General features: G+C 45.0%; 1 protein-coding gene across 1 annotated transcript in view; it reads right to left on the reverse strand.

Moving 5' to 3' along the window:
• RHOQ (ras homolog family member Q) overlaps positions 1-22,952 on the reverse strand; it is a 32,496-nt gene that overhangs the window by 4,369 nt on the left and 5,175 nt on the right. Inside the window, exons 3-4 of the mRNA XM_059659932.1 lie at positions 2,641-2,805; positions 2,232-2,327 (exon numbers count right to left, since the gene is read on the reverse strand). Of these exons, the coding sequence (XP_059515915.1) occupies positions 2,232-2,327; positions 2,641-2,805 (261 nt within the window). The remainder of the gene's footprint in view (positions 1-2,231; positions 2,328-2,640; positions 2,806-22,952) is intronic.

Here is a 22,952-nt window from a genome sequence, read left to right on the forward strand (position 1 = left end):
CTCTGGCCTTGACTTCGTGAGCTGGGAGCCCCTGGTGGATCCTGAGCAGAGCAGTGATCTGGTGGGGCTTATATTTTAAGACTCGCTCAGGATATTGTGTTGAGCACAGGTTAACACAGGGCACAGAGAGAAATGGAAAGGTGAGTTAGAAACGCACAGTAATCAGGCTAGATATGGAGGGGCCTGAACCTGACTGATAGAAGCGGCGGAGCATTTGGATTCTAGATATATTACGAAGGTAGAGCATTATGTAAGAACAACAAGGTCAAGTGTGAGTTCAAGGATTTTGACCTGAGTAACTGGGAGGACAGGCTTGGAGGGTAAAATTAGGAATTGTTTTGGACATGTTAATTTTGAGATGCTTAGCCATCAAGATGGACTTGTCGGGTGAATGGCTGGATAAGCAAGTCTAGAGTTTAGGGAAGAGTTTCAGGCTGGAGATAGCAATTTGGGGGTCTTCAGTAGAAGATTGTTCACACTACAAGACTGATAGAAGCTCACCTAAGCCTGGAGAATGAATGTGGGTATAGAAGAAAAAATGTCCAAGAAGTTGAATGCTGATCCCTGGGTCCTCCATCATTCTGAGACAGGGAGATGAAGGGATAGAGGAAAGGCCGACAAGCGGGGAGAAAAACCAAAGAGAGAGCATTCGAGGAAGCCAAGTGAAAGTATTTCATGAAGGAATCAATCAACTGTGCCAAATGCTGAGAGGCCTAAAAATGGGATCATATTGTTTTGCAACCACTTTTTTTTCTTAAAATACATAATAAATTTGAACATCTCAATGGATATATTAGTATAAATTTTTAATAGATGCGGGGTTTCTTTTTGTGTTTTTTTTTTTTTGCCTTTATAAACAATGCAGCAACTTTGTAGCCATCTCTTTAAGAACATCCAAATAATTTTCTTAGGATAAATTCCAACATATGGAATTGCTTGAACAAGAGTGTGCATGACTTTAAGGCTTTTGCATATCATCAAGACTGTTTTTACTCAACGACCAACAGTACAATAGAGTGCTCATTTCCTTGCACCCATGGAAGAGGGGTTATTGTAATTCATTTCTCAATTTTTAGGCCAACTTTATAGGTGAAAATCGAACTTACATTTGACTACTAAGGAGTTTTAACATATTTTCTATCTTCAATGGCAATTTGCATTTTTTGGTGAATTTTCTATTGATGTTCTTAGCTCGATTTTCTATTGGGCATATAATTCTTTGTCTGTTTAATTCATATGCAAGGGGTTCCTGTATACTAAGCATATTAATTTATTTTTCTGCCATACGTGTCAAGTTTGTTATATGACTTTTAATTTTATTCCTGGCATTTGATGTATTACATTTTTATGTAGTTAAATCATCAATATTTTCATTTATGACTTTGTGTCATTTAGAAATCCCTTCTCCCCAAGATTACAAAATGAATATATGAAATTTCTAAAGTGATTTGTTAGTGAAGCTATTTATCTTTTGCTGTAGGAAAAATTGTCCTCCCAAAACTTTTCCTGCTCTCTTTTGCCTCCTGATAGTACATTTTAAAGGAGCTTATTAGAATCTGTTTCCACCAAAGTCCTATTAAAGTCACATCGAAAAAATAGAATCCAATAATGTTTGGGCCCAATAGAGAAAAAAGTAAGCCTAGCTTTGGGATGAGGAAAAATACAAGTTAAAAGATATTATGTGCATCAGAGTTAGATCTTTTTTAGAATGTTACTATTTCACATCTTTCATAAAAAGACTGGAAGAAAACTCAACTCATTTATTTCAAACCTAGCCATCATTTTTGTTTTTAACTGCAGATTTAATCTGTCACCCAATGCCGCTCCACTACCTACTCCATGAGTGTTAACTGATGACAGAGCCTGATCTGGTGCAGTACCAATATGTAAGTGATTAAGAAGGGCTGAAAGATCAGCACCTTTTTATGATGCCTCTATCTACACATGACTTATTAAGAAAATATTGTTGGTGGTATAAGAGTCTGGCTCTGCCATTATTACCTGCGGGACCTTGCAAGTTACCTGACATCGCCACACCTCCGTTTTCTGTTCTGTAAAATAGGGAGCTCGTCAGACCTACCTCGGAGTCAGTGCAAGGATTAAATGAGATAATGCATGGAAAGCGCTCAGCACAGTGCCCGACATACAGTAAGTGCACAATAAATGTCAGCTCCTAGTATTACTTTAGCTGTTTTCACACTTATTTGTAAATTCTGTAAAGGTTCCATTACCTCTTTTGCTAGTTTCTGTCCTTGTTCCACACATATAGGCTTTTCTTTCATATCATTCAGTCTTGCTAAAGTTTTGGGGTCATCACGGAGATCAATCTAATGAAGAAAGGTCAATAATATCCCATAATAATTACAAGTCTTTAAAGATGAATCAAAGCATGGAGCCCCACTTAATTCCCACATACCAATAAAAGATTAAACAAAGGATCTTAATTTTTTAAACCAACTAAGATAATTGCTTTCTTTCAGCACTGTATTTTCAAAAAATGTGATAGATTTTCGTATAACTTACAACTGAGCTTAAACACACATATTATTTGCTAAACCTCAGGACCATTGGTCTGAGAGCAACACCACAAGATAGACCAGAGAGAGTTTTCTTAAAACGGTAAGATCAAAGCAGACATACCTGAGTTCCTATTAATAAGAAGGGTACATTTGGTGCGTATTCCTTAAGTTCTGGTACCCATTCCTCTTTCACATTTTGAAATGAGGCTGGATTCACCACAGAGAAGCATATAAGGAAGACATCAGTCATTGGATAAGATAAAGGCCGCAGACGATCATAGTCTTCCTATGGAAGGAAGAAAAACCTAATTATTTCTATTTCTTTAATTTACTCTACTATGTCCATTACATTAACATGGTCAAAGACACATGTTAGGACTATTCCACAAGTGAAAAGTATGGCACGCTACATAAAACAAGATAATGTCCACTTGTTTTTGTTATTTCTCCTTTTGAAGTTCTGAACACCAGTGGGGTAAAAATATGGCAAGATCATTGACAACTACAATGAAACTTGGAGAAAATATATTGCGATTACTAAAGCTGTCACTGGAAACATTTTTCACTGAAAAGTCTGCACGAAGAATTGATTATAGCTAGATGTAGTATAAGTGTTAACATTTATAATAACTAACATGTACTGAAAGTTTACTGTGTCAGGGACTGAGCCGTATGCTCTCCCAAGTATAACTTATTAAAGCCCCCTAACAACTATGATAACATAGGTACCATTATCCCTGCTGAGAAAATTGGGGCACAGAAGTTAAATAACTTGGGTGGGGATGTATAAGCCAATAAGTAAAAGAGATGGGATTTAAACCCTGGCAATTTTACTCCAGAGCCTATGCCTTACCCACCATACATTTTCTTTGAAATCTTAAATCTTTGCTTTCCCTATTAATATAGGTTTTTAATTGTGTGTGTGTGTGTGTTGTGTGAACATTTAAAGATAGAAACATATAGAGGAAATTCACACAAAAACCCTTTCCTCTCCAATTTCCATTCCCTTCCTGAAATGGAGATGTTTTCATGTGTATCTTTCCAGTTCTTTTTCTATGCATGTATATACCTACAACTGTACACATTCAAACTTCTGCACTAGATGAGACTGTGCAATCCATGCTGTCCTGCACCCTTCGGTATGTCTTGGAGATCTTTCCAGACCAGAATGGTTAGACTGCCGTGAAAGTCTAAACTGCGGCCTGAATGTGGGGCTAAAGGAACAACTATTAAGAACACTTTGCACTCGGAATTTCGGCAGCAGTATTTCCCTCGTAGAACGCTTTTTCTTGCATGTTATCTCCTAACATTTTTCTCAGTGCAATGTTCAACTCAAGCACATTAACATCTCAAAATTTTTTTAAAAAAATATATTTTATTGATTTTTTACAGAGAGGAAGGGAGAGAGATAGAGAGTTAGAAACATCGATGAGAGAGAAACATCGATCAGCTGCCTCCTGCACATCTCCTCCTGGGGATGTGCCCGCAACCCAGGTACATGCCCTTGACCGGAATCGAACCTGGGACCTTTCAGTCCGCAGGCCGACGCTCTATCCACTGAGCCAAACCAGTTTCGGCAACATCTCAAAATTTTGACTCTGGAGTTAATCCTTCTGTTTCTCTGTGATTCTTCCATAACCCGGAGCCCTGGGCAATAAAAGATTCCTCAGGCGTTGGCTATTACAGGACAAGAAGGGAAAATCCGTCCCCAATCTTCTTCACCCTTTATTTTTAAAAGTGAAGGCTTCTAGTTGGTTTTTAATAAAGCAGTGCTCTGCTACTAAGAAATTAATAAACAGCCCAGCCGCAGTTGCTCAGTGGTTGAGCGTCCACCTAGGAACCAGGTCATGGTTTGATTCCCAGTCAGGGCACGTGCCTGGGGTGTGGGCTCAATCCCCAGTTGGGGGCATGCAGGAGGTAGCTGATCAATGATTCTCATCATTGATATTTCTATCTCTCTCGCCCACTCCCTTACTCTCTGAAATCAATAAAAAAAATACTAATAAATAAATAAATAAATAAAGTAATGTGGGTATGAAACATTGCACCCCAGCCAATTAATATCAGAGGACAGATATTAGAATATGTCTTTAAAAATCAGTTTAGGGTTAAGTGGTATGATTAGGTGCATTAAATATACTTTCTGTACTCTGCTGCCTATTTCAAGCTGATTCTTAAAGACATCCTATCTAATAAAGAGGAAATCTGCTAATTGACCCTCACGCCATCGCAAAGATGGCAGCACCCACAGCCAATAAGGAGGAAATATGCTAATTGACCGTCACGCCCTCAAAGATGGCGGTGCCCACAGCCACAGGATGGCGATGCCCAGTCCCCTCAGCCCTGCTGGGGCGGCAGGCACACGGCAAGGCCGGGCCCGCCCCCAGACAGACCTGGCTGCTCTGTGCACCTGCCTCCGGAGTCCCCCAGCCCCCTCAGCCCCCTGCCACCCAGGCCACCCGAGGCTCAGGTAACCAGGGCCGGCTGAGGCTTGCACTGCCGGGAGTGGCAGCAGCAGAGGTGTGATGGGGTGTCACCTTCCCCTGATCACCAGGTGGCTCCCATCCCTAAGGGCTCCCGGACTGTGAGAGGGGGCAGGCTGGGCTGAAGGAACCCCCCTCCAGTGCATGAATTTTCATGCACCGGACCTCTCGTATTCTAATAAGGGGGGAAAGTGACAGCATTTAATCTCAGCATCCACCCCGCAACTCTACATTCCAGAGAGAATACATAGCATGCTCAGGGAATGGGACACTCTTGTTCAAAACCTCTCCTCATCCATATTTAGATTTCCAATTTTCACAGAATTAGAAATGGGGATACTATCTCATAGGATTATGAGAAATAAATGAAAGAATGCAACTCAATCCCTCAGCATAGTGCCAGGAATGTAAAAACCTCCAATGCTTGCACATAAATTCTTCATCCCATGGGAAACTGACTCTTCTATCCTCCATAAAGCCACACAGCATCCCAGCAGTCCCACTCCAGACCTGGTTTTGCATCTCTCTCCAACCAGAGAAGAAACTCCTTTAGTGAGAAATAAAATTTCTACACTGGCATCAAAACACACAAATCAAACTGAGGTCTCTTGAGGACAGCATCATTTTCAGATTAATAAAAGAGAATATTATTACTGTACTAATTAGTCACTTGAGGACTCAGAGCCTTAAGACTATTCAAAATGTAAATATATATATATATATATATATATATATATATATATATATATATATATATACATATATATATATATATATATATATATTTCTAAGAAAAACAAATGAGATTTCTAAGTGAAATTTTACTTTTCAAGCACATTTACTTCATCTGGGAAATTGGATGTGCACTCTTTCTCTAGAAGGGTATTGCAAAGAATAAAAAGAAAATGAATGCACAATTCTCTGGATATGCTTAATAATATTAATGCAAATATTCTACAGAACATAAGTATTGTATGTTTGCTTTCATAATCATAGTGAGGCCTGACTTTCCTCAATGAGAGACATGTGGCACAAAGAAATTAGACTAATCACTTCTAGATATTTGTTAAATTGCAGATTTTGTTAAAATGTGAAGGATTTGGGTTATAAAAACAAAGACAAAGACAAGTACATTTAGAACGCCTTAACAACAAATGTTACCTCTGAAGTCTGAACTACCTAAAATGAACTCTGCCTGTACTCTCCAACTAAATAATTGGCAGTTATTATAAGAATGAGAGCCTTCTGCTTCCATCTAGCCTGAGTAATTAGAAGTCTAATAATAGCATATTAAAAAAATAAATTATCTCCTATTCATCCTGTACCCTGCATCATATAAAATGGTTTATATCCACTGTGCAGTATCTTGAGTGAACTTAAGGTGAAATTCTGGATTTGAGGATGAATACAGTTCATTTCTAGCTATCTAGTTTAAATGTGACAACACAAAGAAAGTTAAATGTGGAACAACTGCCCTTCATTTTAAATAGCCCCATATCAAAGTCAGTAACTTCCCAAAGACAACTCTCTAGTGGTCTTCTTAATTAACAAACCAATTATATTTTAGTTCTTTAAAAGAAGATAGAGTTTTAGACATTTCAGCATGGTAACTGGAACCTTCTCAGGAGTAGAGAAAACCATATTAAAGATAACTGGTCTTCCATCAAAAACATGAAAAACAATCATGAGTTTGGTCATCAGGATTATTAGAGTGCTTAGTAAAAGCTTTAGTTTCTGACCAACTGGCTAAGTACCAGAAGTGTCAAATTTTTTAGAAATGTCTTTTGGTAGCTTAGTGATTAAGCTCTCGGCTTTTGTCAAGAGTCTTTGATCTGCGATGATGACAGCCTTAACCCTGGAAAAATATCACACACTTACAAACTGACAAGGATCCTCAGACAAAAAGAGGCTGAATAAAAGTGTTCTGAGAGGAAAGAAAAGACCTTTAGGTGTAACAGAACTGCAGCAAGTGACCATCAGGAGGGATATCCCTTTCCACGTATAGGCAGCCAGCAGTGCCCATGACCATCCCCACTTCGAAACGACCTTTGTCCCCTTCATGAGGACCTGGTGCTCTCTCCTACTTTAGTGAATTCTCTTTAAAAGACATATTTTTTTAGCATGTGTATGCCTATTTAAAATACATATCCAAATATGAATTTTAAGTAAACCCACTCACATCAGATAACACAGCCCCTCCCATGCGTTGTTAACTGGTATGCTATCACACACCAGTCACCTAACATCAATTAGCAAAAATTTGAGGTCACACTGCTTGGGAGACATAAATACAAGGAATAATTCCTCTCTGGAGCTTACAGTTTAGTTGGGAGTTCAAGATATAGACATATAAAATGATAGGCATATATAATAATGGGAAAAATAATAGTGGAAACTGGTCAAGTGAACATATAAATGCTTAACCCCGCCCCTCCCCCCCAAAAATTAATAAGCACCTACTATGTGTCCAGAATAGTGTGAAGTGCAATCATTAGGGAAATGAAGAACAAGATTCTGATCATATTTGATTTATATAACACCCTTATAATTTATACATTTGCAAAGCTCTGTCATAAGATACTTGTATGTTAAAAACAAGGCAACCAGCTCAAATGAGCAATAACAGTACCCACTATGTGCTCGTGCACCTCACTAGAACTTTGCAGACCTCAAAGCCGTAGCCTAGAAGAAAAGAAATTTCAGTCCTGGTGTGGGAACATGCATAAGGTCAGCATGGAGGAGGAAGAATTTGACAGGTGGAGAGACACACAAACAGTTATAACAGTCCCTGTTCTAAGGGAGTTCATGGTAATGGAGACAAATATGGGTGAACACTATATTACATGTCAGAATGTGGTAAATACCAAGAGTGGTAATTAGGGGATGCTAAAAGACTTCTTAGAGGAGGTGACCTTAAAGAGTGAAGGGGATTGGCTCATATATGACCTACTAGCAAGGTGGCCTTGGCCAACTCACATACTTCTTAGACAGTCAGTTTGTCTGTAAAATGGGAGAACATCAGTGACAAATGTTTTGAAGGCTATACAGTGCCCTAAGAACATATTATGTACTCCCGAATAATCCAGCATGTTACTTTAAGAGATAGTCATTTATCAAAACCTACAAGAGGTTTCCTCTGTTAACAACCTTGAAAGATAAAATGTGGGACCACAAGGGAATAATTCTTTAACTGACAAGCCCAGACTTCTAAAGTTTAAAACAGCTTCTAACTACCTTAAGAGATGCCCCTGACAACTGGTGGTTTGTGGTATATAAAGGAACAACTTTGTCACTTCCAAAGCACACAGTAGTAATCTCCATCTGTTTCTCGTGAGAAGCCCAAAATAGGTATCAGGCATGGCTCCTGTAACACTGGAACCCCGACAATGATTCTTAGTACTAACAGTCTATGAAACATCATTTCCTTTGTGTGATCCTGTCACTTCTGAGTTCATTTTACATTTGACTTCGTGAAATGAAAATATCACTTTTCACCCCCTTAACAATAATTGTGTTTTTTCACGGAAGCTGGGTTATGTTCCTTTGGGCAGCATTTTGATAAGTTTGGTTCCAAATACATGAGTGATGAGTGTATTGAATTTGCCTACCACCTCCTACTACTACGGAACTAAAGAAAATTTGGGTAGGAAAAAGAATTTTTTTAAGTGCTATAAATTCCTAAGAGGTAACTGTTTTTCAAAAACTTTTGAAATAGTTGGCTTGTTTGTTTGTTTTGTTTTCCCTCATCTTCAGTTCAGCTGTGAAATGGTATTTATGTATATATCACTGGCCTGATCAGCTTTCAGTAAAAGAATTCTTGAAATTGAAGTTTTAGCTTCTAAATTTCAGTAACTGTCATCATATATTTTGATTTATAATAAGTCAGGCTCCATTGATTTACCAATTATTTAGAAGTTAGTGAACCAAATCTTCGGCTTTTTTTCCCATCCCTATCTTCCTTCTGACTGCCTGACTGACCCTAACTCCTGGGTAGGTTGGCTGGAGGAAAAGGAAAGTTGAAATGTACAATCCGCCAGAGCACTGGCCCAGCCCTTGTCCAACAGTGCCATTATGAACCAGCACTTCCTCTTTTCTAAAAGGAGGGGCTGAGCTCGATCACCACATTACATGGTTAAAAATGCTCAAAAGAACACTTTTTACCCTAGTGAACAGCCTTAGTAACAGATTTAATGTGGGAGGAGATTTAACCGATTGGGTAAAAATCAAGCGTTAGGATTCTGTTTTATCTAAGCTGACCCCACAAGACAGGGGATCAAGACTTAGCTAAATATGGCCCTCAGGCAAGCTGTAGTTCCCCATCTGTGAGGGGAGAATAAATATAGCATACACATGTGAAGATAAATGAGAGAGCTGGTCAAGTGTTCTGAGCAACAGACAAGCCTGACTTGCCAAAAAAAAAGACAAACCACAGCTTCGGAGCCAGCGCAGTTTCTTCTGTGCGTGGTGAGATGACTTCCCTCCGTGGTAAAGGATTTAGAGCTGAAACTCTACCCTGTCTGGAGCTATAATGACCAGTCTCTTTCACTAAAACAGAGGTCAGCTGGCCTAAGGCACGCAGACAGAAGGTAAATGTCAGGTCATGCTTCCATGCGGTCTACTCCTTTTCTAACTTTCTTGGCACAAATTCATGCTGATGGAATATTCATTCATTCATTTATTCTAACAAGTATCTGTCAGCTCAGGGCTGAGCACTGTGAATGCTCTAGTGAAAAACAGACAGGGCCTTGCCCCAGTGTGACAGGAGACGGCAAGTGCCTCCCAACTAGGGAAGTGCTTCTGTGTCCCGCCGGGCTGTTTGGAAATGTGGGAGTGTTTTTGATAGTCAACATGAATGAAGGATGAAAATGGGGGGAGGAAAATGAATTTTTTTAAAGTGCTATAAAATCCTAAGAGGTAACTGTTTTCCAGAAACTTTTAAAATATTTGCCCCCCCCCCCCCCCCACCAACACACACACACACACACACACTCTTCAGTTCAGCTGTGAAACGGTATTTTTATGGTGTCCCTATCGGCGTTCGGCGAGCCAGGGTATTACCATAACCTGTGTGCATGACTGGTGAGTGTACCGCCTGGCATTGATGAGCATGGAAAACCCTTTTATAATTACTTGAGTCTAGGATCTAACTCTGGTGCACGTAAAAGTACAAAGTATTTTTTGCACAGTTTTAATGAATTTCTAGGAAGGTAATTTCAGTGCAAGTTGAAAGAGAAAAAATAGGCTGTATTTTATTTTGTTTAAAAGATTACAGGAGTTGCTTACCATTATAGAAAATTGCACACCACCGGCAATATTGCTCTCAATAACTGAATCACCAATAAACCACAACTCTTAGTCAACATCTGTAGCTGTTATAATTCGTGGTAATTCTACCTCTAGGTAGACATAGGCATCTGACCACTTCATTATAATTTCTGGAGAACTCAGCTCTAAAAACTTAGGAGTTTAATACTGAAATAAATATTTTTATGATGAATCACTTCCCTTTTATTTCTCTTTCCTATTGCTGCTAGGATGTTATATTGATTTAAAATCAGGTGCATTAGAGAGGTTATATTACTTGTAGATTTCACTCAAGGATAAGTAAAGGAGAAACATTTTTCATAAAAGAGGGGATGAGTCGGATTTGGTTGAAGCACTGAGCTAGGCATTCAACAAATAGGGACAAAAAGGACTCTAAATGCAAATTGAAATACGTGTGAGGAAGGAAAAGAGCCGGGTACTAGGAGAGAGATCTCAGAGGGAGAGACATCTAACCTGAGATCTGAGGGCGGGTTTACGGAGCCAGATACAGGACAGTGAGTGCAACGGCCTGAGGCACAAAAGCCCTGGCTTCTGTGGGGGGGGGGGGGGGGGAGGCAGGGAGACAGGTGGTTGGAGAGCTAGCAGTCCTATATCATCAGAGCCTACTGCAATGGAAAGTCACCCAAAAGGTGAAAAACGGGAGTCATGTAATTTGGGGAGTTTTTGTTGTTTTTTACTTTGTTTTTGTGGTGTTTTTTTTTGTAAAGGCAATTCAGGCTGCTTTGTGGAGAATGAATCAGAGGTGGGCAGGAGTACAAGGAGAGAGAGTATTACAATAATTCAGGTGAGAACATGGTGGCTTGGATTGAGTGGCAGCAGGTGACAGCTAAAGAAATGGGGGATTCTAGATAAATTCTGGAAGTAAACTCAGGCTTGAGTGATGGGCTGGAAGTGTGGCTAGAGGTCAGGGAAGTCTCTGGAATAATCCGGGGTTCGGCTTATGTAGCTGCATAGGGCTTGTCTCCTACAGGGAGATGAGGAAGACTGAGGGTGGAGAAGCACATTAGGGAGAAAATGCAAGAAGCCAGTTTTGGACACGTTAAGCTTGAGATGTTGAGAAAACTGTCAGAAAAGTGGATCTGGAGGAGCTCTCTGCCTCTTGAGGTCCAGGCTCCTGCTTCAGATGCCTCCTTTTGGCTAAGCCAGAAAAATCTCAAATTCAACATTTCTGAACTAAATTTATTCCCCTTCAAATCTGCAACTTCTCCTGTGTTCACCAGCTCGGTAAAAGATATCACCACTCCATCAGGCTCCAGCCGGACCCCTGGAGGTCCTCAGGATCCACCCCAAACACACAGCACGTGAGTCTATTGCCCAGCCAGCCTCACTGCCCTTTCCCTGTCCACATGTCTGGACCTGGGCAGCTCCTCCTCGTCTCTCAGGCTTTGGTCTAGAAATCTCTTCATCCAACAAATCTTCCATTTAGATTAGGTATCACTAAGTACTTCTGCAGCACCCCAGGCTTTTTCTGTCATTCCCCTTCTTACGCTGTAATAGGATTGCCTCTTTTCTTCTCTGTAATCTGCACAGGACTCCCTGAGAGCAGGGGGCTCTTCTTCAAAGCCTGGCTTATAGTCACTGCTACTCAATGCTTATTGAGTGAATGAGGGTAGCATGTGGAAAGGTGAAATCAAAAAGACCAACTGCAGCCAGATCATGGGTGGCTTGCACAGTGCTGGCCGGCACCTCCTTTCACCAGGTACAAAGCTGGAGAAGGTGCATTGGGTACCTGACTTCTCCAGGAACAGGCTAATTTCTCAGGTTGCCGTCACCACATTCAGCCAAGAATCAAACGGCCTCCTGTGATCAGGGCTATTCTGTGGTGCACCAATGGGTCCAACTCACCTGCCTGAATAATGGGCGCTCTAAAGAGGAGAGCCTCAGAGTGGGCACACTTCCAGCATTGTAGTTCCTGCTACTATTTTTACCTCTGCCTTCTACTCATTGTCTTGACATTTATTTTGCCTAAGTATGAAGGACTATTGTTGGCTGTCAACGAAGCCTCCTTCTCCTATTTCCTTCTTCTTCCCCAAACTGGATTTGTTCAGGACCCCATCACGCCTTCATCCAGACACATGCCCCTAACAGCTAAAAGAATTCCTGGTTGGATTAAGCCAATCATAGAGGTTCATTCCCCACCCCCTGACCAAAGGCATTTGTTCTCAAATGGGCACATGAGCTAAGTAGTCCAATCAGAACGAAGTAGCCTCTGGATTATCCAAGGGACTCATTCCCTGCCCCCTCCCCCAGTCCCCAACCTACCAAAGTCATTGGTTCTCTGTGGGCACATGGCCTAAGAAGTCCAATCAGAAAGAAGCAGTCCCTGGATCATCCAAGGTGGCGCCTCATTCACCCCTTTCTGCTGCTATCCTCTGCTTTCTCTCTCTTCCTCTCTTCCTCCCACCCTTCCTCCTTCTCTCACTCAGTATATAGCTGCCATTCACTGGGCTCTGCCTCTGCAGATCATGAAGACTGTTCAGGGACCCCCTCCGCATCAGCAATACTGTGGTCCCTGAATCACACTGCAGTGCATGCTGCCCAGGACTAGCTATTTAGAGGGAGGCACGTGTAATAACCAGGCCTCACACTTCCCAGGAGCATCCCTCTCACCCTTTTCAACACTTGGCCTACAGAGGACCCTTGGGCATTGTGAATGCAGGTTACCTGGGCCTCCCATTGTGGGGTCCAGGGGAGGGGTCAGCCAATACAGAACTGTAAGTAATAGATGGGCCAAATCCGGAAGAAACATCATTCTCCTCAGCTGTGAACTAACACCTGCCTTTGAGGCTGGGGAAGAGGCTTACGAAGACTAAAGTCTCTCACTGGCCTTTTAATACACCAAGACAAGAGGCCAAACAACAAGAGAAGACCCCAGGAATGACACTCTGGCTTTCTCCATGCCCAGATGCGGCAGCCAAGCTGCATGGAGGAGTTAAACCATGACTAACAAACCCACTTGGAATCTGAGTGCTTAAACCACACTCCTTGGCCCAACATGCAGTGAAATTTGCCATCTGACGATGAGAAAGTCTTCTTGGCAGGCAGGCAAAATCAGGATGACCTAATGCAGTTCACAAATACACAGCCACAGAACAGGCCCTTAGAAAAATACAGCTTCTGGACTGATGAAAATGTTTTGGAACTCGATCAAGGTATAGGTTTGCAACATTGTGAATGTATACTAAATGCCACTGAATTATATGCTTTATTTCATTCTTTTTTTATTTTTCATTAATTTTTAGAGGGTGAAGGGGAGAGAGAGAGAGAGAGAGAGAGAGAGAGAAAGAGATACATTGATTGGATGGTGCCCAACTGGGGATCGAACCTGCAACCTAGGTATGTGCCCTGATTGGGAATTGAACCAGTGATCTTCCAGTGCACAGCATGATGTTCCAACCAACTGAACCACACCAGCCAGGGCTGAATTGTACACTTTTAAATGATTCATTTTATGTTGTGTGCATTTCACCGAAATTTAAGAAAAATACAGGTCCATAAGCGTGCAAAGCTGGAACCTTGCAAGTACTCACATATATGCACACGTGCACACACACACAGAGTAACAGAGATTTCTCTGAAATTCAGAGAGGTGAGGCACACAGCAGAAACACCCTGCAGGAAGTCCCCGGAGCCCAACACAGGGCTGCCCAGGACCCGCACTGATCCCGTGGCAGGCTTCCCCGTTGCTGAGCACCGGAGCTCAGCTTATCCTCCTTCGTGCTTATTTTATACCAACCCCCTGACTGTTCTGCATTTCTTCCTTCATCTTCTCCTGCCAGCTCTGGCCCTCTTGTACTCCCGGAGGCTCCCAACAGAGCCCCTCCATCCTCTAGCAAGTAACCGCATCACATTAGTACAGCCGTGCTTAACTTCACAGCTCCGAGAATCAACCATGTGATTAGAGGAGAAGGAAGAGGGGCTGAAGCGGAATCAATTGCCAATGGCCAATGAATTACTCAATCGTGCCGACTCCACGAAACCTCCATGAAAACCCGAAAGGACAGGGTTTGGAGAACTCGGGGTCAGTGAACTCGTGCAGGTGCATGACCAGCGGAACCTCACTCTCTGCCTCACCACCTGAAAAATGGTTCCTAGAGCCAGGGGCAAGATGCCATTAACACAGACTGACGGAAGAGAATAAAAAGGGAAGGCCAGGGTTACTCAGCCATAGAAAGAAATGAAGTATGGCACATTCTTCAACACGATGAACCTTGAAAACATTATGCTAAGTGAAAGAAGCCAGACACAAAGGTTACATATTCTATGATTCCATTTAAATGGAAGCAAATCCATGAAGACAAAAAAATGGATTAGCAGTTGCTAGGAGTTGGAGGGAAAGGGGAATAGAGAGTGACTGCTAAATGCGTTTCTTTAGGAGGTGATGAGAATGTTCTGGAATTAAACAGCGCTGATGGATGTGCAACTTTGTGAATATATAAGATCCAATGAATGTGAGTTATATTTCAATTTTTTAAAAAAGGAAAGAGGAACCCGCCAGCATGGCTAGGTGGTTGAGCATCGACCTATGAACCAGGAGATCACAATTCGATTCCCGGTTCAATTCCTGGTCAGCGCACATGACCAGGTTGCGGGCTTGATTCCCCAGTGTGGGGGGTGCAGGAGGCAGCCGATCGATGATTCTTTCTCATCACTGATGTTTCTATCTCTCTCCCCCTCCCTTCCTCTCTGAAATCAATAAAAATATATTTTAAAAAAGAAAAATAAATAAAAATAGAAAAGGAAAGAGGAATAAACTTATACAATAAGCAGTCTGGTCCACCAGGAATTCTGAGTGATCGCTTCTTCATGAACACCAGCCTGCCAAGGTGTGGCTGCTTCCACACTGGCCTGCGAGGTCAGGCAGCAGGATGTCAGGGCTCCGCCAGGGCCACAGGCAGCGTTCAGTCTCCCCTCCTATCGAGGCAGAGCTGAGCAGCTCAGCCCAATCTCTGCACCTTCATTCCTGTGCTTCCAACAGAGGGCCACAGGACACCCTGGAGGGACACTGGCCTCCAACACACTGAAGGCTTCCTAAAGATCCAGACTTACTAGAGAACAACACACACTCTGACCAAACAGCCCTGACAGCCTTTCTACTAATGGGCCCCTTGAGTGAAGAAATGAGCTCTATTGTGCTTAAACGAGCAATGCACTAGAACAGTGGTCAGCAAACTCATTAGTCAACAGAGCCAAATATCAACAGTACAACGATTGAAATTTCTTTTGAGAGCCAAATTGTTAAAACTTAAACTATATAGGTAGGTACATTGTTATTAACTTAATTAGGGTACTCCTAAGGCTTAGGAAGAGCCACACTCAAGGGGCCAAAGAGCCGCATGTGGCTCGCGAGCCGCAGTTTGCCCACCACGGCACTAGAACAACCATCAGTAACCTGATGTCATTGTTTAATTTACTGACTGATTTTTAGAGAGAGAAAGGAAGGGAGATAGAGAAAGGAACATTGATTTGCTGTTTCACTTATTCATTGGTTGATTCTTGTATGTACCCCTGACCAGGGGATCAAACCCACAGCCGTGGCATAGCGGTATGACGCTCTAACTAACTGAGCCACCCGGCCAGGGCTATAACCTGATTTTAAAGACTTTCCGTCATGTACAGACAGATCAGAATTCCTTTCAAAGTGAACTGATAAGAAAGCCAACATGGAGGTGGGAAAGTCATGGGGAAGGTTCTTTCCCTAAGTTTTCTGGCAGATTTCCCTAAATCCAACACATACCTGGTTTCCTACTGGGACCCCCCTCCACCAAGTGCTTTGTGCCCCATTACCATCTGGGTGCTGAATAAAGATTTACACGTGAGTAAAACCAAATGCTAACAGACAATTTTCTCAGTTGGAACTGAAAGAAGGGGTTCAACCTGAAGAGAACCTCAGGAGCACCTTCTCCCTTTCTGCAGCTGGATGGAGACAGAGCTACTTCCTGCCAGACACAGCCCCCTCCCCATCCCTGCAGGGCCCAGGAGTCCCCAGAAACACCTTAAGGTCGTAAATGTGAGCCCCGAACCAGCCTGCCTGGGAGGACAGCCCTTTGAAAATTAAGCTGGGGCAAATGGAGTTTTAATTGAACTGGACAATCAGAATTAAATGCTCTTTCTCAGCAGTGGCTCTTAGAGGCAGCACACTTTGAGCCAACTCATTTGTAACCCCAACCATTAGGCCATTTGAAAGCGGATGTCTTTTTCTACACTGGAACAGTTTAGAAGAGAGACGGGGGGGGGGGGGGGGGGGGCGCGCGAGAAGAGAGGAGGATGGAAGGAAGAAGGAAGAACTAATTTTAAAGTGGTGTGTGTGTGTGTGTGTGTGTGTGTGTGTGTGTGTGTGTAGGAGAATGGAGGAATGGAGGAGGACAGCCAGAGAAGTAATTCCTGCCAAGATGGGTGTCTGAGTAACAGCCCTTCCTCCCACCTTTCCTGGTGTCCTGCCTGAGGAGTTTTAAAACAAAAGGACCTCATCGCCATCTGTTGCTCTGGAACTAATTTAGCACAAACCACACTGGCATCCTCTGTAGGGGCAGGCCTGTCACCACCCAGAGTGCTAACCTCAGCTACAGAGAACAGAGTGGGGCCCAGGCCCCAGCCTGTCTGGCTGCTTAATGTACAGGAGAGAAAATAGCTTAGTAAAGAATACCCATGGAGCCTACTGTGTGCACAGCCCTGGGCCCGACAGCATACCAATGGAGCCAAGGGAGGCTTAGAAAGTTCTGCTTCTGTGTTTTCCTGGCCCCATCACCAGGAGAGCTAGGAAGGCTGGATGCTTCAATTCATTGCAACAAATATGGAGAGTCACAACCATGCGCAACGAACTAGAAAGGAGGTGTGTTTGGTGGGGCAGGGCTTAAAAATAAATAAATCTCACACTCAGGGACAGGGGGTACGGTGAGGGTGTGTGTGTGTGTGTGTGTGTGTGTGTGTGTGTGTGTGTGTGTGTTGGAGGAGGGGGAGGAAGGTGGCTTGCTAAGAGGAGGTACGTAAGTACACAAACATTCATGAACTCCCTCTGTAGCTCTGACATCTCCACCTGCATTGGAATGGAGAGCTCATAGTAACAGAGATGTCCCGAAGTTTCTGATTCAGGTCTGAGGTGGAGCCTAAGAATTCGGATTTCTAACAAGTTCACTGGAGATACATGTTGGTTTGAGTTGCACATCTGAAAACCAGTGCAGGAAGTCAAATCCTTCTTAAGCATCTAGTACATGTAAGAATCCAATCTGAGCAACTTTCTCCATTAAAAATTGACCTGGAGAACCCCTTGGTCCACTTAGCTCTTAGGAGCTGTTCATCTCCTTGGAAGGACAGACATGGCTGCCTCTGCGTCCCCAGGCAATAGGCACCCGCTCCTCTCCCATCACTCACTGTTGGCCCCTTCACTGAACTGTGAGCTCCTGGGGGCAGGGCCGGTGCCTGACCTGTCTTATAAGCCCTGCTCCTGGCACAGGGCTCAGCCCAGATCTGGTGCTTGGGGATGTTTGCTGACTGACTGCATGAATATTTTCATCTGGTCCTGACAGCTGGCCAGGCAGGAGGAATGGGAGCTCACGCAGAGGTGGTGCCAATGGGGACAGCCCAGGAAGGCAAGCAAAATGCGTAGCGGGCGACAGAAAACATTCTGGGTGCATCCAGGGCATATTCGAGTGGAAGAAAGACAGATTTGAAATGGCAGTTTTCACCTAAACAAGAGAACTCTTGGAGAAAAGAAAGACTTGGGGCAACTGCTTGGGACAGAAAAGACACCTGTCACTTGCAGGCCGAAGCTGTCCTGCTCAGCAGCCCCCAAACAGCAAGCTAATGCCAAACGAAGGCTGGCAGGCAGAGCAGGGGTGAGAGCTCAAAGGGCAGGGAGGCAGCCCTGCCGAAAAGGCTATACTTCCACACAAATGGCACCGAGCCTCCCCCACACCCTCACCAGCCATTCAGCCACCAGGCATCTCTCTTTTTAAGCAAGAGTTGAGGTTAGTGAACAAACTGACAAAACACCCTCATCTTCCCAGGTAGAAGGGAGTTTTTCTTGGAGCCACTTTAGCAGCAGCCCCTACTGTCCCACTTACAGACACCACTCCACCAACTCTTCTGTTTGTAAAAGCAATGCACTTCTCACATGAAATATTCAACAACAGAATATATACAACTAAAAGAGACATTTGACACTCACTGCCAAGCTGCTTTGTGTAATTTAACATAACCCGGGACCTGAGCTGGACTGGACAGCCTGCCCTGTAATCTTGGCCTTTTACCAGCTGTGTGGCCTGAGCAAGTCACTTAATCTCGCAAAACCTACAAAACGAGGCGGCCATGTGCTAACCACTTTACTTACGGAGAAGGTGAGAAGCCCCAAGTGCAACACGCATTGCAATCTGTAAAATGCAACATGCTTTGCACTCTGTAAAAACGCCACTCAATGACCAGTGTGTCATGACTAAACCCCGAATTCTGTCCTGAGTCCAGGATGGACTGGAGCACTACTCTCTCACCAGCCTCTTGAAAAGAAACTGCAACAACAATAAAGGCCCCTTCCCCTACTTTTTGTCCTTTTTATTAAAATCAACAAGCAACACAGCCCCAGATTGATATCTCCTAATTACCAAGTTGTCAGTTACGGGGTGAAAAAACTCCATAATTTAGTTATCAACCCTACTCCACATGCTGACACTGACAGCAGGGATCTGAGATCCAGAAAAAGACACATTTGAGACACCCCCCCTGCCCACACTCCTCCCCACCCAGAATAGGAGCTCCCGTGGGCCCTCTGCCTGGCAGGACCCCCTTTAGTCCAATGCTTCCCAAGCTTTCACTTCATGCTACAGAGAAAAGAGATGCCATGTTCAGCACACAGCGGGTGGGATGAAGGGGCCATGGGTTAAGTGACCGAGGTTGGACTGCTCAAGTCAGAAGGGACAACCTGAGCCCGGGGCTGTCTGTCCCAGGCTCCACCCAGCCTCCATGAGCCCGAGAAAATCCGTTATCTGGGAGCTGAGCAGCTCTGATTTGATCCAATGGCTCCACAATACAATCCCCTTTATACAAATAAGGAAACTGAGGTTTTGAGAGGCCAAGCTCCTTGCTGGAAAGTGGGCGCTGGCGGTTCAAAGTCGGGGCCCACAGAGGTAACCAGGGTACTCTACTGCTTCCCAACTCTTCCTGCAAGCCTAGACCTCCCAAAAGGCTCACCCCTGCCACCCCTTCCCAGCTGGGACCGGGCAGCGCTCGGTTGCACATAATGAGCTTTCCCAGGTGCACAGGCGGACCTTTCTGCGATCGGATCCCCCCTTTCTTCTCCACAGAAGATCAGAACACAGAGAAGGCCCTGAATCCACACCAACTGCCTTGAACTGGTGTGGCGCCGCCCAGGCTGGCCTGGCCATCACTCTCAGCAACCACAGGCTGAGCATCAGGCCATATGGGGCAACTACACCTCATCCCTACCCCTCACAGCCACCCTGCAAGGTAGACATCATCTCCTCCTACAGGGAGGGGAGGGGGATCACAGGGGTGAGCAGCTGGCCAATAGTCTCACAGCTACAGAGAAGAGGACCTGGGATGCAAGGTTGGTCTGGAGCAGTGGTCGGCAAACTGCGGCTCGGCAAACTGTGGCTCGTGAGCCACATGAGGCTTTTTGGCCCCCTGAGTGTGGCTCTTCCACAAAATACTGACTTCTGCGCATGGGCCCCAAAGTTTCAATGGCACTATACGTGCGCACCCGCATGTGGTATTTTGTGGAAGAGCCACACTCAAGGGCCAAAGAGCCGCATGTGGCTCGCGAGTATTTTGTGGAAGAGCCACACTCAAGGGGCCAAAGAGCCGCATGTGGCTCGCGAGCCGCGGTTTGCCGACCACGGGTCTGGAGGATCTAAATCCCACAAGAATCCATCACTGCCAAGCTGCCTCCTCCCCAGGAGACCGGAGACCTGAGACCTGAGATGCAGAGGCCTTAGCCTGAGAGACAGCTCTGGGGGGACGGACCCACTGGTGAAAATACACGCAGGTTCTGGGTGGGGATGAAATTGATGGCCTGCTGCACACCTCCATACCGTCATTCCTTTTAACCTTCCAACCTACTACTGGGTTAACAAAGCTTTTTTTTTTTTTTCCCCCCCAAGAAAGGGGTTGTGCCTGAAATTATTCTCTAATAGCCATAACCTTAGTCTTTGGTTAACCTTGTAGCAAAAATGAGTTGACAGCCAAATGAGAATCAACTCAACCTAAGGGATATCTGATGTATGCCTTCCATGCCCCAGGTTCTGGGCTAAGTACTGGAAATGTGGCGGAGAAAAACAGACACAGTGGTCTGTTCCCAGGGAGCTTCCGGAGAGCAAGAACCGGCCAGGAGGTGCTGCAGGCAGTGGAGCTGGGAGATCTCTACTGAGGGAGCTGGGAGACCTGGGGGAGCTCCGATGGCCCAGCCATAGCCATCCTGCCACCCCATGCAGCCTCCCTGGCTGGGTGTCCCCTCACTTCCTCAAGCAAAGCAACTGCCAGCCCGAAACTAAAAAATAAAAAAAGGAAGAGCGAACTGCTGAGAGCCAGGAAAGCTGCTCCTTGACCCCTACTTTGCCAAATGAGGGCAAAACCAAGCCCCTCCGAGTGAAAGGAAATTCAGCAGAGGCTCACGAATTTCAGTTTCTTTAAAAAGACATGTGTGGTCCCTGGTTTTGTTTCTGTGTACCTGCTTCTCTTGTCTCCTCCTTGCAGTATTGCTCTTCTGCACTGGAGGCCTCTTGGTAGGAACTGCTGCTGCTAACACGTGTGTCATTGCTAGAAACCGATACCCCCTGGAGAGCTGCTTTGTTTTGTTTCCTTTTAATACTGAAACCCCAAATTCCACAACAAAATCGCAAAAACCCGGCTCTCCATTAGGCCTCTGACCCAGGAGCTTTACAGCAGTGCTCCCCACCTTTCCGATACCCTGGCACACACTGAGAATGGCACACTGCCCCACCCCCTGCGCACACCTGTAACACCCATTCCTGATACACCTGCTGGGAAACTTTGGCTCCCAGAGTGTGTAAATGTCACCAAACCTCAAGAGAATCCTGGCAGAAGTGGAGAAGCCAGATGGATCAAAGAGTCAGGAAGGGGACGGGAGGCACAAAGAGAAACCAATCAGATCTGATGGGACTGCCCCACCCTGAGGTCCCTGCTGCCTGCCTGAGCTGGCACATCCCAAACCCATATCCGAGTCCCAGGGGAGGGAAACACAGGGCATTCAGTCGCTGCAAAGGCTTTGGAGTCAACAAAGGCCGTCCACCTTCCCAGCAGAGAAGGAAGCCAGCATTCCATGTGACGTGGTGCAGGCTGGAGATATAAATAGCTTCTAAAAAGGTTAGCAAAATGCACAGATGACAAATCTACAGTAGGTTACTAAGGGAAACCAGGATGCTTAGTGCCAGCATCCCACCTGTTGCAGCTGATGTCTGGAAGGAACCCTGTGGCTCCTCCTAAACTCTGCCCCCTGGGCCCCTCATGGATATAATGTGGGGCTGCAGGCACCTGGAGCCTGGGTGACATGAGTGGGCATTTCCTACGCCCGACTGATATTCCCCGCAGGCCTTTTCCAAAGTAAAGAAAACTTTTTTCCTAATCACATCTCTGCTTTCTGTAAGCCCAATTTCCTCATCTGGGAAAAGTCTACCTGGGAAGATAGAGTGAGGAACAGAGCCTAAAGGTGGGAGGAGCCCTGGCCCTCCCCTTTCCCCCTTCCCATTACAAAGGGCCCTTGGGGGCGGCCCCAGGAAATGCAGAAGGCGGGGCCTGGCGGGGAATTCTGAGGCTGCCTCCCAGGGAGATTCCCTTCTGGTGGGGAAGTGCTTCCCTGGGTATCCAGAGGGCTTACAGGGCAGCCACAGATGCTAGGCTATGTTAGGAGAGAAACAGATCTCGCTTGTCACTAAAAAAGCAACCCCAAGCGACATCTGAATTAAGGGTATTTATAGCTCTCATGGATGTGCCCTTAAACTTGTATGCGTTGAAGTTAACAGACATAGCAATGGCACGCCCAAAAGCACACATATAGACTTCCACACACAGAGGCAGTGGCTAAATCTGGAACTCTAGAGAACCCAAACTCACCCCCAACGCACCCTCCAGAGTGTGGGTATTCCAGGGCCTGGGATAAACTGGGCGTCAGTCCTCTCTCTTCAGGGTATCAAGTTCTGCCTTCCTGCCAAGGATTAAGAGATCAGCCTGGAGCCAGAAGCTCAAGAGCAGCTTGCCAAGCAGGTCCCCACCTCTCAGCTGCACAGAGAGCAGGAGCTCTTCCCACTTCCCGTGTGCTTCCAAACAGTGCAGAGGCAGAGGGAAAGTCTCGCCTCTTCAGCCCTCCCTGAGCAGACAGTGGGGCTGCTGCAGAGCCTACGCTGATCCTGAAAGCCAAGCAAGAAAGGAGAAGCTGCACAGAGCCCCGGGCCGGAAGCCAGACCCCTGCACAAGGCACCAGTGAGGAGGAAGGCCTTGGCCTCAACTTCCACTCCAAAATGCTAGGCAGTCAAAATGCCAGCTGCTCCTGGACCACCCAGGGGCTTGGCCAGGAGAGGGGGCATCCCTTTAGCAGGAATGCCAGTGAGTGTGTTGGGGATGTTGAGGGATGTCCCCAGGCAGAAAATGTGATGGGGAC

This window comes from Myotis daubentonii, chromosome 12 (assembly GCF_963259705.1).
Source record: "Myotis daubentonii chromosome 12, mMyoDau2.1, whole genome shotgun sequence".
Classification (NCBI taxonomy): Eukaryota; Metazoa; Chordata; class Mammalia; order Chiroptera; family Vespertilionidae; genus Myotis; species Myotis daubentonii.